Consider the following 14,015-nt stretch of genomic DNA (forward strand, 5'->3'; position numbering starts at 1 on the left):
ATTGGTAGTTGTCAGTGACAAATATCAAAGCTAAGCAGGGCTGGGATTGGTTAAAACCCTGGATGGGAGACCAAATTTAATAGCTGTAGATAGATCAATTCTCCATTAGGAGGTGGTACCCAGCCTATTGTTTTATTTTCTCATAGTGGATATAGTGATGTTGTTTCACAGTTTCAAATTCAACACATTTTATACAAGGTTTGTCTATCTTGAGTATTCGTTACAATGATGACATAATCTGTGGTTGATTCCATGTCAGAATATGTTGACAAATTACGTTGATTCAACCAGTTTGTGCCCAGTGGGTAGTAACTTGAAGAGTGACTTACCCAGCACCCACTTCTGCATGGTGCACGGTGTGATCATGGTCAATTATGCATGCTTTCGTTAATCTTTCGATTTGTGCTGGTTGTATTAGTTCTGGAAAGCATGGTCTTTCTCTGATTTCATTTGGAATATTTCGATTTCCATTCAGGAGAGATTCTTCAGACACTCTGTCTCCTTCTCGTCCTCACCCTCGTCCCACCCCTCCATCCAGACATACCTCAGTGAAGGTGAAGAAAGAGAGGTCAGAGGGCATGCTGTTTGTGAATAGACTGAGTTGTGTATAATGGTCCATAGTTTGTGTTTGATAAAACAGAGGTAGGTGATGATCTGACACAGTGAAATCTGCCCTGAAATCACTGTTTTACTATTTGTTTTGTTATCATAGTTTATACTTTATACAGCACAGCAAAGTCAAAAACATTGCAACTATGTGCATGTTCCTCCTTTTTTGATGAAAACTGTCAGCGATACACAGAAAATGACTAAAGTTTTCAGAATTGCAATAGATTATTTAGTCTGTTGGTTTTTCATTTAGGAAAAAAGCTCCTCCTGACCCTAATGCCCCGCTTCCTCCTCTTCATCCTCATCCTTCTATGCCCACTGCAGCAGAGGTCAAGAAGGAGAGGTCAGAGTCAGCTTTTCTTTTCTTTATTTTTTTCCATAAACTATATATTTTTTCACAAGACATATTGGACTACAGTATAAATTGTGCTTCCTGTATTATACTTATGCTAAAATGTTTATTCTATTCTACTGAGCCATTTACTTTATGTTCCTTCGTATTCTTATCTTTTGTTATTTCTTATTGTTGTTGCATTGTTGAAGTAACCTGCAAGCGGTGATGGAAAAAGTACGCAATTGTCATACTTGAGTAAAAGTAAAGATACCGTAATAGAAAATTACTTGAGTAAAAGTGAAAGTCACCCAGTAAAATACTACTTGAGTAAAAGTATTTGGTTTTAAATATACTTAAGTATCAAAGGTAAATGTAATTGCTAAAATATACTTAAGTATCAAAAGTAAAAGTATACATTATTTCAAATTGTCTTATATTAAGCAAACCAGACGGCACCATTTTCTTGTTTTTTTAAAATATTTACTGATACCCAGGGGCACACTCCAACACTCAGACATAATTTACAAATGAAGCGTTTGTGTTTAGTGAGTCCGCCAGATCTGAGGCAGTAGAGATGTAGAGATGACCAGGGATGTTCTCTTGATAAGTGTGTGAATTGGACCATTTTCCTGTCCTGCTAAGCATTCAAAATGTAACGAGTACTTTTGGGTGTCAGGGAAAATGTATGGAGTAAAAAGTACATCATTTTCTTTAGGAATGTAGTGAAGTAAAAGTTGTCAAAAATATAAATAGTACAGATACCCCCAAAAAACTACTTATGTTGTACTTTAAAGTATTTTTACTTAAGTACTTTACACCACTGCCTGCAAGTAAGCATTTCGTTGGATGGTGCATGTGTATATCTTATATACGACTAATAAAACTTGAAACATGAGTGTGCTACTATACTATCGATAGTAGTGATGATTGAAAATAATATTTTACATTTAGAAAAGAGCCTCTGCAGATTTCTGTGGCTCAGGTGGTTAGAAAAGAGCCTCCGGACCCCAATGCTCCTTTTGCTCCTCTTCCTCTCCATCTCCATCCTCCCCCTTCTGTGAAGCGCCCGTCAGTGGAAGTCAAAAAGGAGAGGTCAGGGTCGCTGTGATGTTGCATGGTTGTTTTTTTTGTGTGGTTACTTTTGAGTCTCGGCAATGTTTATTCTCTGTGACATTGTTGAACTGCTCCTATTGACAGATACGCTTAATGGATTCTATTCATTTCGATACTAAGCATTTTTGTTGCTTTTCGTTGTGAAGTTTCAAACATCACTTTCTTTGCCATTTGCTACCCAGAAAAGAGTCGTCAGATTACAAACCCGTTTCTCTGAAGGTGACATCATCTGACCATGTGAAAAAGGACAGGTCTGGGATCTGTAAATCATACTACCTCATTCATGTTGAGTGTGCTCAATTGTGTATAGCCTTTTCAGTACATGTTCCTGATGTAATGATAAATATAGTAAATATAGTATCCAACAGTCCGTTAATAGTTCCTGTTATACAGTGCCTTCGGAAAGTATTCAGACCCCTTGACTTTTTCCACATTTTGTTAGGTTACAGCCTTATTTAAAATTGATTTAAATAGTTTTTTTTCTTCATCAATCTACACATAATACCCCATAATGACAAAGCAAAAATGGGTTTTTACCTACATTTTTGCTAATTTGCTAAAAATATGAAAATAAAATAAATTATTTACATAAGTATTCAGACCCTTTACTCAGTACTTTGTTGAAGCACCTTTGGCAGTGATTACAGCCTTGAGTCTTCTTGGGTATGACGCTACAAGCGTGGCACACCTGTATTCTTCTCTGCAGATCCTCTCAAACTATGTCAGGTTGGAACGTGAGCGTCGCTGAACAGCTATTTTCAGGTCTCTCCAGATATGTTAGATCTGGTTCAAGTCCGGGCTCTGGCTGGACCACTCAAGGACATTCAGAGACTTGTCCCGAAGCCACTCCTGCGTTGTCTTGGCTGTGTGCTTAGGGTCGTTGTCCTATTGTAAGGTGAACCTTCTCCCCAGTCTGAGGTCCTGAGCGCTCTGGAGCAGGTTTTCATCAAGGATCTCTCTGTACTTTGCTCCATTCATCTTTGCCTTGATCCTGACTAGTCTCCCAGTCTCTGCCGCTGAAAAACATCCCCACAGCATGATGCTTCCTCCACCATGCTTCACCTTAGGGATGGTGCCAGGTTTCCTCCAGACGTGACACTTGGCATTCAGGCCAAATAGTTCAATCTTGGTTTCATCATACCAGAGAATCTTGTTTCTCATGGTCTGAAAATCTATAGGTGCCTTTTGGCAAACTCCAAGCAGGAGTCCTTCTGGAAGGTTCTCGCATCTCCACAGAGGAACTCTAGAGCTCTGTCCGAGTGACCATCTTGTTCTTGGTCACCTCCCTGACCAAGGCCCTTCTCCCCCGATTGCTCAGTTTGGCCGGGCGGCCAGCTCTAGCAAGAGTCTAGGTGGTTCCAAACTTCTTCCATTTAAGAATGTTGGAGGCTACTGTGTTCTTGGGGACCTTCAATGCTGCAGAAATGTTTTGGTACCCTTCCCCAGATCTGTGTCTCGACACAATCTTGTCTCGGAGCTCTATGGACAATTCCTTCGACTTCATGGCTTGATTTTTGCTCTGACATATACTGTCAACTGTGGGACCTTATATAGACAGGTGTGTGCCTTTCCAAATCATGTCCAATCAATTGAATTTACCACAGGTGGACTCCAATCAAGTTGTAGAAACATCTCAAGGATGATCAATGATAACAGGATGCACCTGGGCTCAATTTCGAGTCTCATAGCAAAGGGTCTGAATACTTATGCAAATAAGGTATTTCTGTTTTTTATTTGTAATAAATGTGCAAACATTTCTAAAAACCTGTTTTCACTTTGTCATTATGGGTATTGTGTGCAGATTGCTGAGGATTTTTATTTTATTTAATCCATTTTAGAATAAGGCGGTAGCGTAACAAAATGTGGAAAAAGTCAAGGGGTCTGAATACTTTCCGAAGGCACTGTATTTATCATGACATTCTCTAAATGCGGATGATGATGATGATGATGATGATGATGATGATGATGTAATTTGGTTAAATGAGATTATTATTATGAGAACAGTTGCTAAACGCTGCTAACCGCTCTCCTTTTGCAGAAAAGACTCAGATAGCAAAGTGCCCAAAAGACCATCTGTTGATGCCAAGAAAGAAAGGTTGGCAAGCCATAGTACACAGTTGCATGCATAATTATACACTGCATGTGGGCCTATGTGCTTGTTTAAGTTGAATCCCACTGACATAAGTTGTGGTTGTATATTTGGTGATATTAGAGAATTGTTTGTTAACCTTTTCATTGGAGCAGAGGTCTTCATAGGGAAATACTGTATGTGTGCATATTTATCAGTGCATCGCCATCTTGTCATCTTGTCTGCCCTCTGCTGGTGAGGCTGTTTGATGAAGTATGCCTGCTCCCTGAATGCTGTGTGCTTTTTGCCAATCAGACATGGCTGCACTACATGCAAATGTTACATACAAATGTTTCCTGTTTCAGAAAGGATTTGTCAGATTCCAAACCAAAACCTGCTAAAAGGCAGAGTCTGGACTCGTCAGATTCCAAACAAAAACCTCCTAAAAGGCCAAATCTGGATGGCAAGAAAGACAGGTCTGAATAAGCAGGGTCATATTCTGTACACAATAATTTGTGGATGTACTAAACTTCACTCTAAAAACACTTATTGACCTCACTTTTAAACCTGAATGAAGTGAACTTTGAAGGAAAATAATTAAATTAAATAAAAAAAATCTCACACCCAAGGCACTGAATTTAAAATAAATAAATAATAAAAGCAATCCAAAACACAGAACATTGTAAGCAGACGACACTCAATGGTATGTACAGGTGTCGTCCGATCCGGTGAACAGGATAACAGAATTAACATAGGTCATTGAAAGCTTTTCTGAACAGCTCAGTCATTTAGCTGTGCCTTAAACAAGGCCAGAGACTCTGCAGCCCTGACAGTGACTGGAAGTGCGTTCCACAGCCGAGGAGCCACACAACTGAAAGCCCTGTCACCCATAGTTTTTAGTCTGCTGTGGGACCGCTGAAGGGAGATGGACCCGGAGGAGCGAAGGGTGTGTGTGGGGCAGGAGGGTAGGATGAGGTCAGACAGATACTTGGGTCCAGAGTTGTGGATAGCTTGGTAGATGTGAACCAGGATTTTTAAAGTCAATGCGTGAGCATATGGGGAGCCAGTGGAGGTTGAACAGCACTGGAGTGATGTGCTCACGGGGGGAGGTGTGGGTGAGGACACGTGCAGCACAGTTCTGGACATATTGTAGCCTTCTTAGGCACTTGTCAGATTTGCCAACAAACAGGGTATTACAATAGTCCAGACAAGATAAGATAAAGGTGTGGATGAGTTGCTCAGCTGCAGGCTGTGATAGCATAGGTCGTAACCTGGCAATGTTCCGTAGATGGAATTGTTTTTACTTTGGTAACACTTTTGATGTGGCCCTCAAACGAGAGCTGACTATCAAATATCACACCCAGATTGCGAACTTCACTGGAGGGGAGGACCTTGACACCATCAATGGTGAGGCTGTAGCTGCTGATTTAGTTGATGATGCGAGTGCCAATCAGGACGACCTCTGTCTTTTTGCAGTTTAACTGCAGGAAACTCCGCTGCATCCACACTTTGATGTCCTGCAGGCAACTGACCAGGAATGCAGTGGCATTGGCAGTGTTTGTGGAGATATACAGCTGAGTGTCGTCAGCATAAAAGTTAAAGCCCAGTCTATGTTTCCCAGTGGCATCATGTAGATTCAAAACAGTAGTTGCCCTAGGACCGAGCCTTGAGGGACCCCCTGGCGGATCAGTGAGATAGGATCTGAACCAGTCCAGGACAGTGTCTGACAGACCCAGTAGCTTCTCCATGCGCTCCATCAGAATGGCATGGCTGACCATGTCAAATGCTGCACTGAGGTCCAGCAGTATGAGGATGCTGGCAGCCCCAGAGTCCGCATTCATGAGGAGGTCATTGGTGACCCTTACCAAGGCAGTCTCTGTGTCTGAAACCAGACTGGAAGGGCTCGAGTAGGTTGTGAGTGGCAAGATGTTGTTGGAGTTGGCTAGACGAGCTTACTCGGGAAGTGCAGATTGGAGATAGGCCTGTAGTTCTGGAGGTTGTCAGGGTCAGATCCAGGCTTTTTAAGTACTGGTGTGACTGTGGACAGTTTGAGCTGTGGAGGGACACATCCAGTGGTGAGGGACTTGTTGATGATATCTGTGAAAAAAGGCTCCAGAGCAGGTAACCAGACCTTGACAAGGGATGTGGGGATAGGGTCAAGTGAGCAAGTGGTGGGCCTCATTGTTCTAACCAGCTTGGTTACATCAGCTGCAGTGACTGTGGTGAAGGTGGAGAACCTTGACTCAGGGAGCGTAGGACTGTGTAGATCAACTACAGGGGCTGGAGAGGACAGGATGGTGTTATTGATGTTTTCAATTTTGCTTTGGAAGAAACAAATGTATTGATTGGACCGTTCTGGGGAGGCTGAGGTAGCAGAATTGTTCACAGGTTGAAGGAGCTTGCTCACAGTAGAGAACAGCACCCGGGAGTTACCACTGCTGTTGCTGATCAGTTGGGAGTAGTAGTAAAATGGTCAAATGAAAGTAAAATATCATTTAAAAGCTTTACCTCTTCACTCTCAATATCTCACACTCACTCAGATGAACAGACCGCAGTGGCACAAGGTGACAGGTTTTTCTCTCTCTCGTTGTTGTAGAAAGGACTCCACTGACTCCAAGCCCAGCCATTCTGTGAAACGTCATTCGACTGACTCCAAATCAGACAGGTAGGTGCTGGCTCTCATTCAGATTCATTACTATGACTGACACTTCTCTAGTCATTACTGCTAAATGCCTTAATAAGTTGCCATGAGCTACCCAGTGGGCGAAGTACATCCGTTTGGCGTCTAGTTTTAATTTGATATTTGATTGAATTGCCAAATAATGTGACATCAATATGAAATCAACAAAACAAACGAGAAGTGGTGGAAAAAGTACTCAATTGTCATACTTGAGTAAAAGTCAAAGTAAATGCTAGTAGATATTTCTTTTACGGACAGACGGGGGCACACTCCAACACTCCGACAATTTACAAACGCAGTATTTCTGTTTAGTGAGTCTGCCAGATCAGAGGCAGTAAGGATGACAATTCATTATAAGTGCGTGAATTGGACCATAATTCTGTCCTGTCTGAGCATTCGAAATGTAACAAGTACTTTTTGGTACCAGGGAAAATGTATGGGAGTTAAAAGCACATTTTCTTTAGGGATGTAATGGATTAAAAGTTACCAAAAATATACTGAACAAAAATATAAACGCAACATGTAAAGTGTTGGTCCCATGTTTCATGAGCTGAAGTTTTCCATACGCATAAAAAGCTTATTTCCCTCACATTTTGTGCACAAAATGTTAGTGAGCATTTTTCCTTTGCCAACATAATCCATCCAGCTGACATGTGGCATATCAAGAAGCTGATTAAACAGCATGATCATTACACAGGTGCATCTTGTGCTGGGGACAATAAAAGGCCAGTCTAAAATGTACAGTTTTGTCACACAACACAATGCCACAGATGTCTGAAGTTTTGAGAGAGTGTGCAATTGGCATGCTAACTGCAGGAATGTCCACCAGAGCTGTTGCCAGATAATTGAATGTTCATTTCTCTACCATAAGCCACCTCCAATGTCATTTGTACGAATTTGGCAGTACATCCAACTGTCCTCACAACCGCAGACCAAGTGTACCACACGAGCCCAGGACCTCCACACCTGGCTTCTTCACCTGCGGGATCGTCTGATACCAGCCACCTGGACAGCTGAGGAAACTGTGGGTTTGCACAACCAAAGAATTACTGCACAAACTGTCAGAAACCGTCTCAGGGAAGCTCATCTGCATGCTCGTCGTCCTCACCAGGGTCTTCACTTGACTGCAGTTCGGCATCGTAACCGACTTCAGTGGCAAATGCTCACCTTTGATGGTCACTGGCACGCTGGATAAGTGTGCTCTTCACGGCAGAAACCCGATTTCAAATGTACCGGGCAGTATGGCATTATGTGAGCGAGCGGTTTGCTGATGTCAACGTTGTGAACAGAGTGCGCCATGGTGGCGGTGGGGTTATGATATGGGCAGGCATAAGCTACGGACAACAAACACAATTGCATTTTATCGATGGCAATTTGAATGCACAGAGATACCGTGACGAGGTCCTGAGGCCCATTGTCGTGCCATTCATCTGCAGCCATCACCTCATGTTTCAGCATGATAATGCACGGCCCCATGTCGCAAGGATCTGTACACAATTCCTGGAAGCTGAAAATGTCCCAGTTCTTCCATGGCCTGCATACTCACCAGACATGTCACCCATTGAGCATGTTTGGGATGCTCTGGATCGACGTGTACGACAGCGTGTTCCATTTCCCGCCAATATCCAGCAACTTCGCACATTCATTGAAGAGGAGTGGGACAACATTCCACAGGCCACAATCAACTCTATGTGAAGGCGATGTGTCCCGCTGCATGAAGCAAATGATTGTCACACCAGATACTGACTGGTTTTCTAATCCACTCCCCACATTTCTTTAAAGTTATATGTGACCAACAGATGCATATCTGTATTCCCAGTCATGTGAAATCCATAGATTAGGGCCTAATTTATTTATTTCAATTGACAGATTTCCTTTATATGAACTGTAACTCAGTACAATCTTTTAAATTGTTGCATGTTGCGTTTTAGATTTTTGTTCAGTGTATCAATAGTAAAGTATAGATACCCCCAAAAAACTACTTTTGTATTTTTACTTAAAGGAAAACTCCACCCAAAAACGATCGTTCAAAATACAGAAAATACAGAAATCTGGCCCGTATGATGCATTTAGCATCATATGAAGCAAAACGCAGCATTATATGATGCAAAATGGATCATACGGGCCAGATTATTATATTTTTTCAGTTAAACTTGATTGCTGACATACAAAATATTTTGGGACTATATCAACAATGGGCTAATGAAACGAATACCAAAAGACACATTTTGGGGTGGAGTTTTCCTTTAAGTACTTTACACCACTGCAAGCGAGCCATGTCATTGCATTTTAGTACAAATTTGGATTTTTGATTTTATTTGTTGAAATGACATTGATTCAATCAGCTTGTGCTCAGTTGGTAGTAACCCCCTTTTCTCTCTTTCAAATCGTTCATCATTTACTACCTCTCTTTAGGAGGGACTCTATGGATTCCAAGACTGGCAGCTCACCCTCAGCTAAGAAGTTCTCTAGCGAGATGTAAGAGGGCTCCTTTCTTATGCAGACATAAAAGCTAATTTCCTTTTCTTATTTATTTTACTGCGTCATTAAGGCCTTTTTATTTACTTTGCATAATGGGGCACATTAAGATAAGGATGTTAGTTCACTCCATAGGTTTTTCTGTCTCTGTGTTTGTTTCAGGAAAGAATCTCATGGCTCCAAGTCCTCTCACCCTGGCCCTCTGCAGAGAAAGTCCTCAACGGACAGTATTGAACGGTACCCTTTTTAGCTGGAAAATACGATCTACCGTACTACTGAAATCAATATGGATCAGATTTTAAACACTTGATTGATGTATATGCTGTCTGGTTTGTGTACGATGACCAGGAGAGGGAAACCAGAGATGCCAAAGATCCCAACCACCCCCACCAGTCCCATGTCCCCCTCCTTCAGCACAGCGGCGGTTCCCCTGTCCCCTTACCTGGCCACTGGAGAAACCATCAGGGACAAGTGCATCGAGATGCTGGCTGCTGCTCTACGCACAGATGGTGGGGAAAAGACCAGACACTAACTGAATGGATCAGAATACAAGTACAGACACTCACAGAGATGCAAGTAACAAGAGATCAATCTACACATAAAGTGACTCATTCAATGCACATTCATTCACACATACAGTACAGTATGGAAATGACTAATGGTTACATTACACACAGAATGATAGATTTTGTAGATGAAAAGGAAGAAACGTAATACACTCAGTTTTATCTCTTCAGACAACTTCAAGGAATTTGGGACAAACTGTGATTCCATGGCAGCAGAGATTGAAGATCATATCCTTTTAACTCTGCATGTGGTTCTGAAGTATTTTACCAATTGGGTTGGTTTCAGTTTGCAGTGTGTTTGCAGAGCTGCCATTTGCTCTCTTGGCTTTGAATATAACACGTTAAATTTGTTTGATCTTTGATTGTCACCGTTAGATATTTCAGTCAGGCAGTGAAAGCTTCCTTAACAATCCTCCGCTGCACATATTTACAAGGAGATGGGAGCCACAGATATGAAGTATAAAAACAGGGTGCGGAGCCGCATCAGCAACCTGAAGGACCCCAAAAACCCTGGGCTGCGGAGGAACGTCCTGGCTGGAGGCATCGAGCTGAGACGCTTCGCCATCATGTCTGCTGAGGTACTGGAAACTTCTGTCACATCAACCCATGACCCACCCCTGCCTCTAACATATTCCTAAGATGTTGTATCAGAGAGAGAGAGAGCGAGAGTCAAGAAAGTCAAGCACCTACCAAAACATTGAGTAGAGTAGACAAATTTCCCTCAGAGATTTCATCCTTTGATCCCTGATTCAAGATCTAACCGAATGTCAAATCTCTGAGGGAAATGTGTCTACTCTACTCAATGTTTTGGTCGGTGCTTGACTTTCTTGACCATCTATCTATCTATCTATCTTATCTATCTTATCTATCTTATCTATCTAGGAGATGGCTAGTGATGAGCTGAAGCAGCTGAGGAACAATCTGACTAAGGAGGCCATTAGGGAACACCAGCTGTCCAAAACCAGCGGTACCATTTCTGACCTGTTTCAGTGCGGCAAGTGCGGCAAAAAGAACTGCACCTACAACCAGGTAAACACACAATACCCACCATATTCTGCTTATTACCAGGTATATACTGTATTTTACTTAAACAGATACACACGGCTCACTGCACGGAAAACATACATATACACTACATACTGACCCAATGTCAGATTTATATTGTACGCTCTACCAGTTCCAGTTACATTTTACACAGTGAGATACAGTGGAGACAGCATGTGCTGTTGAATGAAAGCGGCCTTTGTATTTCTTGGGATGTTTAAGGTCATTAACCGTGTGTGTGTGTGTGTGTGTGTGTAGATGCAGACCCGCAGCGCTGACGAGCCTATGACCACTTTTGTTCTGTGTAACGAGTGCGGGAACCGCTGGAAGGTGAGACATTTCCCTCACCAGTTCAGATAAAGCCCATTCAAATACATAACACAAGCTCAGCATAACAATGGTCCACCGACATAAATAATCTATCCATTTACTAATATTAGTTTGTTTTCAATTCCAGTTCTGCTGATGTGGCCCAGCTCCAATGACGATGTTGCAGACCACATTGAACAACTGACGACTCCGTTTTTTTTCTATGAGGGGGAAGGGGGTTATAACGTTTAGCGATGAGTCATTTTACAAAAACAAAAAATTAATACTTACGATTAATAATTTACTTTTTAAGATGTGCATGCCCATGTGCTTTTAACGGGGGTTGAGACAGTCTCCAGATGGATGGCAGTGTCATTTTATCTGTCCTGGTTGGACACAGGTAATTCAATGGTGCTGAGGAGATGCAGCAGGCTTTTATGAATTTCACAGACAACAAAATTGTTTTATGCATCTCTTAATTTTTTTGTATATTCTATTTAAATCCGCAAAGACCACAGAACAAATCAGAAATACAGTATGAAAGTTTATCATGCAACCCATTTCAATTAAAACATCTTTCTTGTTAAAATCTCAAGCCGCAACTTCTGAGGTTTTATTGTCACCGTTTGGGCTTCAGTTTGGGCTTCAGGGAATAATATGATTATTTTGTCTAGATAAGGTAAAGACCAAAAAACTGTTTTATGTCATTTGTGGGTTTCGCTCTGTGACATTTCAAAAGAGCAGCTAAAATGTCCAGAAATATTTATGAATAAGTGGAGTTGATTCTTTTCAAATGTACTGTACAATATATAGAATAGTAGTAACATATTCGCCTACATATTGCTTTGCATCATAATAGAATGAGTAAACAGTATAAAAATTATACTAATTTATGAAAAATTATGTCATTGTGAAATAGAAAGTCAAAATACTCTACCAATAAGAGTAGCCACAAGATGGCGGGGAAGAGTAATTTATCCTGTAAGAGCACCCACTTGCAAATGACCTATCATTTAGGGAGTGAATGTTATTTATAATGAGGGTTACATGGAGAAAATCAGACCTCTCTGAAATGAAAATGGATGGCCCTTCAGCAAAATATATTTTACCTAACGCTTGATAAAAAACAAGTGACCCTCCCCTATACCCAAAATAATCATTAAAACATCAAGTGGATTGCAGAGAATATGTCTACCGTTTACCCTCACTTCTTGGACACACCAGAGCCTTAGATACGCAGGAATTTTGATAGTGCACAGGGCTGCGGGCGAGAAGGTTGTGGGTTCGCAGACCACCATGGACAAGAGGAGGGGTGGAAAGATCTCCTTTATAGTAAAAACATTGCATGAATCTATCATCGTATTTGCAGGTCCGAGCATAAATTGCATTTTATAAAGATTTAAAGCAATTCTAAGTCATTTTACACATCAGCAGAATATTTTTTAATACCACACAAATTACCGAAATGACAGGCTAAGAATGGACAGAGAGATAGGCCTATGTGTTCATCTTATCATATTTCTCCAATGCCAAATCAGTGTGTCTTGTTTGCAACTAAACTCTCTCTGTTAATAATTAAATCTGAGACGTCATTAGGAATCTGAGCATGGTACTTTCAAAAGTTAGGCCTACCTTTCCACCCCAGACAGAGTAGGCCTACCGACGCAGAAAAATGTAAGTTTTAACTGCTGGCTACTCTTCTTCCTTGGCTTAACCCAACGAGAGAAGGTCACAAGTGTTTGCCTAAAAGCTGCCTGGGTTTAAACATCTTCTATTGTACAGAAAGGGAATAGCTTAATCAATTGATAGTAACAGAATTAGATTACTTCCCAAGCAAAGTAAATGTTGTCTCCTCGGCTATAGAAGGTTATAGCTCAGCCTCTGAATGTTAAATAAACGAAACAATGATATCCCCATATGCATCGGAGTCACGTCTTTCCCAGGTATTTTACAGCTTACATAAAGCATCATGGACCAAAGCGATGTTATAGATCACTTTATATAATTGGATCCGTTTTATTTTCTTCAATATCTTAAAGATCACAAGGGGTAGGCCTCTGCTTTTTGCCATTTACTTTAATAAAAGGCCTATGGCATACCCCGTCATACCCCCTCAATTCGAGTCTTTTAACTTAACAGCCCTTCACTGACACAGAGGTAGGCTATTTAAAGAGTGTATGGTGGCTGGAGGAATTGACTGACAAATCTATGGATATAGCAGTCTATAGCCTAATTTAATCTGTCAAACAAGTAGGCCTTATTTCTTAAATAGGAAGATGGAGGCTCCAACACAAAGCCCTTTTGTTGTTAGTAAAGTCTAATTAAAATGAAGACGGTTGAAATGAATTATGCCTACTCGAATTTGCCTACTTTCAGCACCATGAGCTGTCCACTTCAGCAACTCAATGTAAGTTACTCGAATCTAGCTTATTGTGAGGTTAATAACTGATAAATACATAATGGGCAAGAAACATATTGTTTTTAATAAAATCAATTATAGTAGTAGCAAGCTGGCAAATTTGACCTCTGGTCTTCCTTCTCATCTTGGCTCTCTCCTTCTCAAGCTGAACAGGCTATAGGCTAGTCCGTGTGCATTTTTTGGACTTGACCTAATAAAAAAATATTTTTTTCAGAAGAACCTTTGACTCGCCTCCTGAACTGCCACGGTAGGCCTACACAGCACAGCCATTGGTTTGGTTAGGCAGCATACAAAAACGTTTTTGATCAGCAAAAGCAGAGCAGACTGGGGCTCAGGGTTGGAATGTCCATAGCAGTGTGTAATGCAGCCTAGTTGTATTTACACCATCCCAGAAA

General features: G+C 41.2%; 1 protein-coding gene across 12 annotated transcripts in view; it reads left to right on the top strand.

Annotated features, from left to right (window-relative positions):
* Positions 1-11,796, top strand: part of LOC311127073 (transcription elongation factor A protein 3-like) — an 86,358-nt gene extending 74,562 nt beyond the window's left edge. For 2 of the 12 annotated variants that reach the window (XM_084158822.1, XM_084158826.1), the window contains exons 5-19: positions 476-568; positions 863-952; positions 1,895-2,035; positions 2,239-2,307; positions 4,095-4,151; positions 4,490-4,600; positions 6,721-6,789; positions 9,220-9,282; positions 9,445-9,519; positions 9,631-9,791; positions 10,020-10,075; positions 10,271-10,426; positions 10,731-10,877; positions 11,151-11,222; positions 11,350-11,796. In XM_084158822.1, the coding sequence (XP_084014948.1) occupies positions 476-568; positions 863-952; positions 1,895-2,035; positions 2,239-2,307; positions 4,095-4,151; positions 4,490-4,600; positions 6,721-6,789; positions 9,220-9,282; positions 9,445-9,519; positions 9,631-9,791; positions 10,020-10,075; positions 10,271-10,426; positions 10,731-10,877; positions 11,151-11,222; positions 11,350-11,358 (1,369 nt within the window). In that variant the 3' untranslated portion in view covers positions 11,359-11,796. Of the gene's footprint in view, positions 1-475; positions 569-862; positions 953-1,894; positions 2,036-2,238; positions 2,308-4,094; positions 4,152-4,489; positions 4,601-6,720; positions 6,790-9,219; positions 9,283-9,444; positions 9,520-9,630; positions 9,792-10,019; positions 10,077-10,270; positions 10,427-10,730; positions 10,878-11,150; positions 11,223-11,349 lie in introns of all 12 variants that reach the window. The other 10 variants (XM_084158827.1, XM_084158828.1, XM_084158829.1 and 7 more) reach the window with 10 other exon arrangements.
* Positions 11,797-14,015: the final 2,219 nt, after the last annotated feature.

The sequence above is a fragment of the Coregonus lavaretus genome (genome assembly GCF_964263955.1).
Source record: "Coregonus lavaretus genome assembly, chromosome: 3".
In the NCBI taxonomy this organism is placed as follows: Eukaryota; Metazoa; Chordata; class Actinopteri; order Salmoniformes; family Salmonidae; genus Coregonus; species Coregonus lavaretus.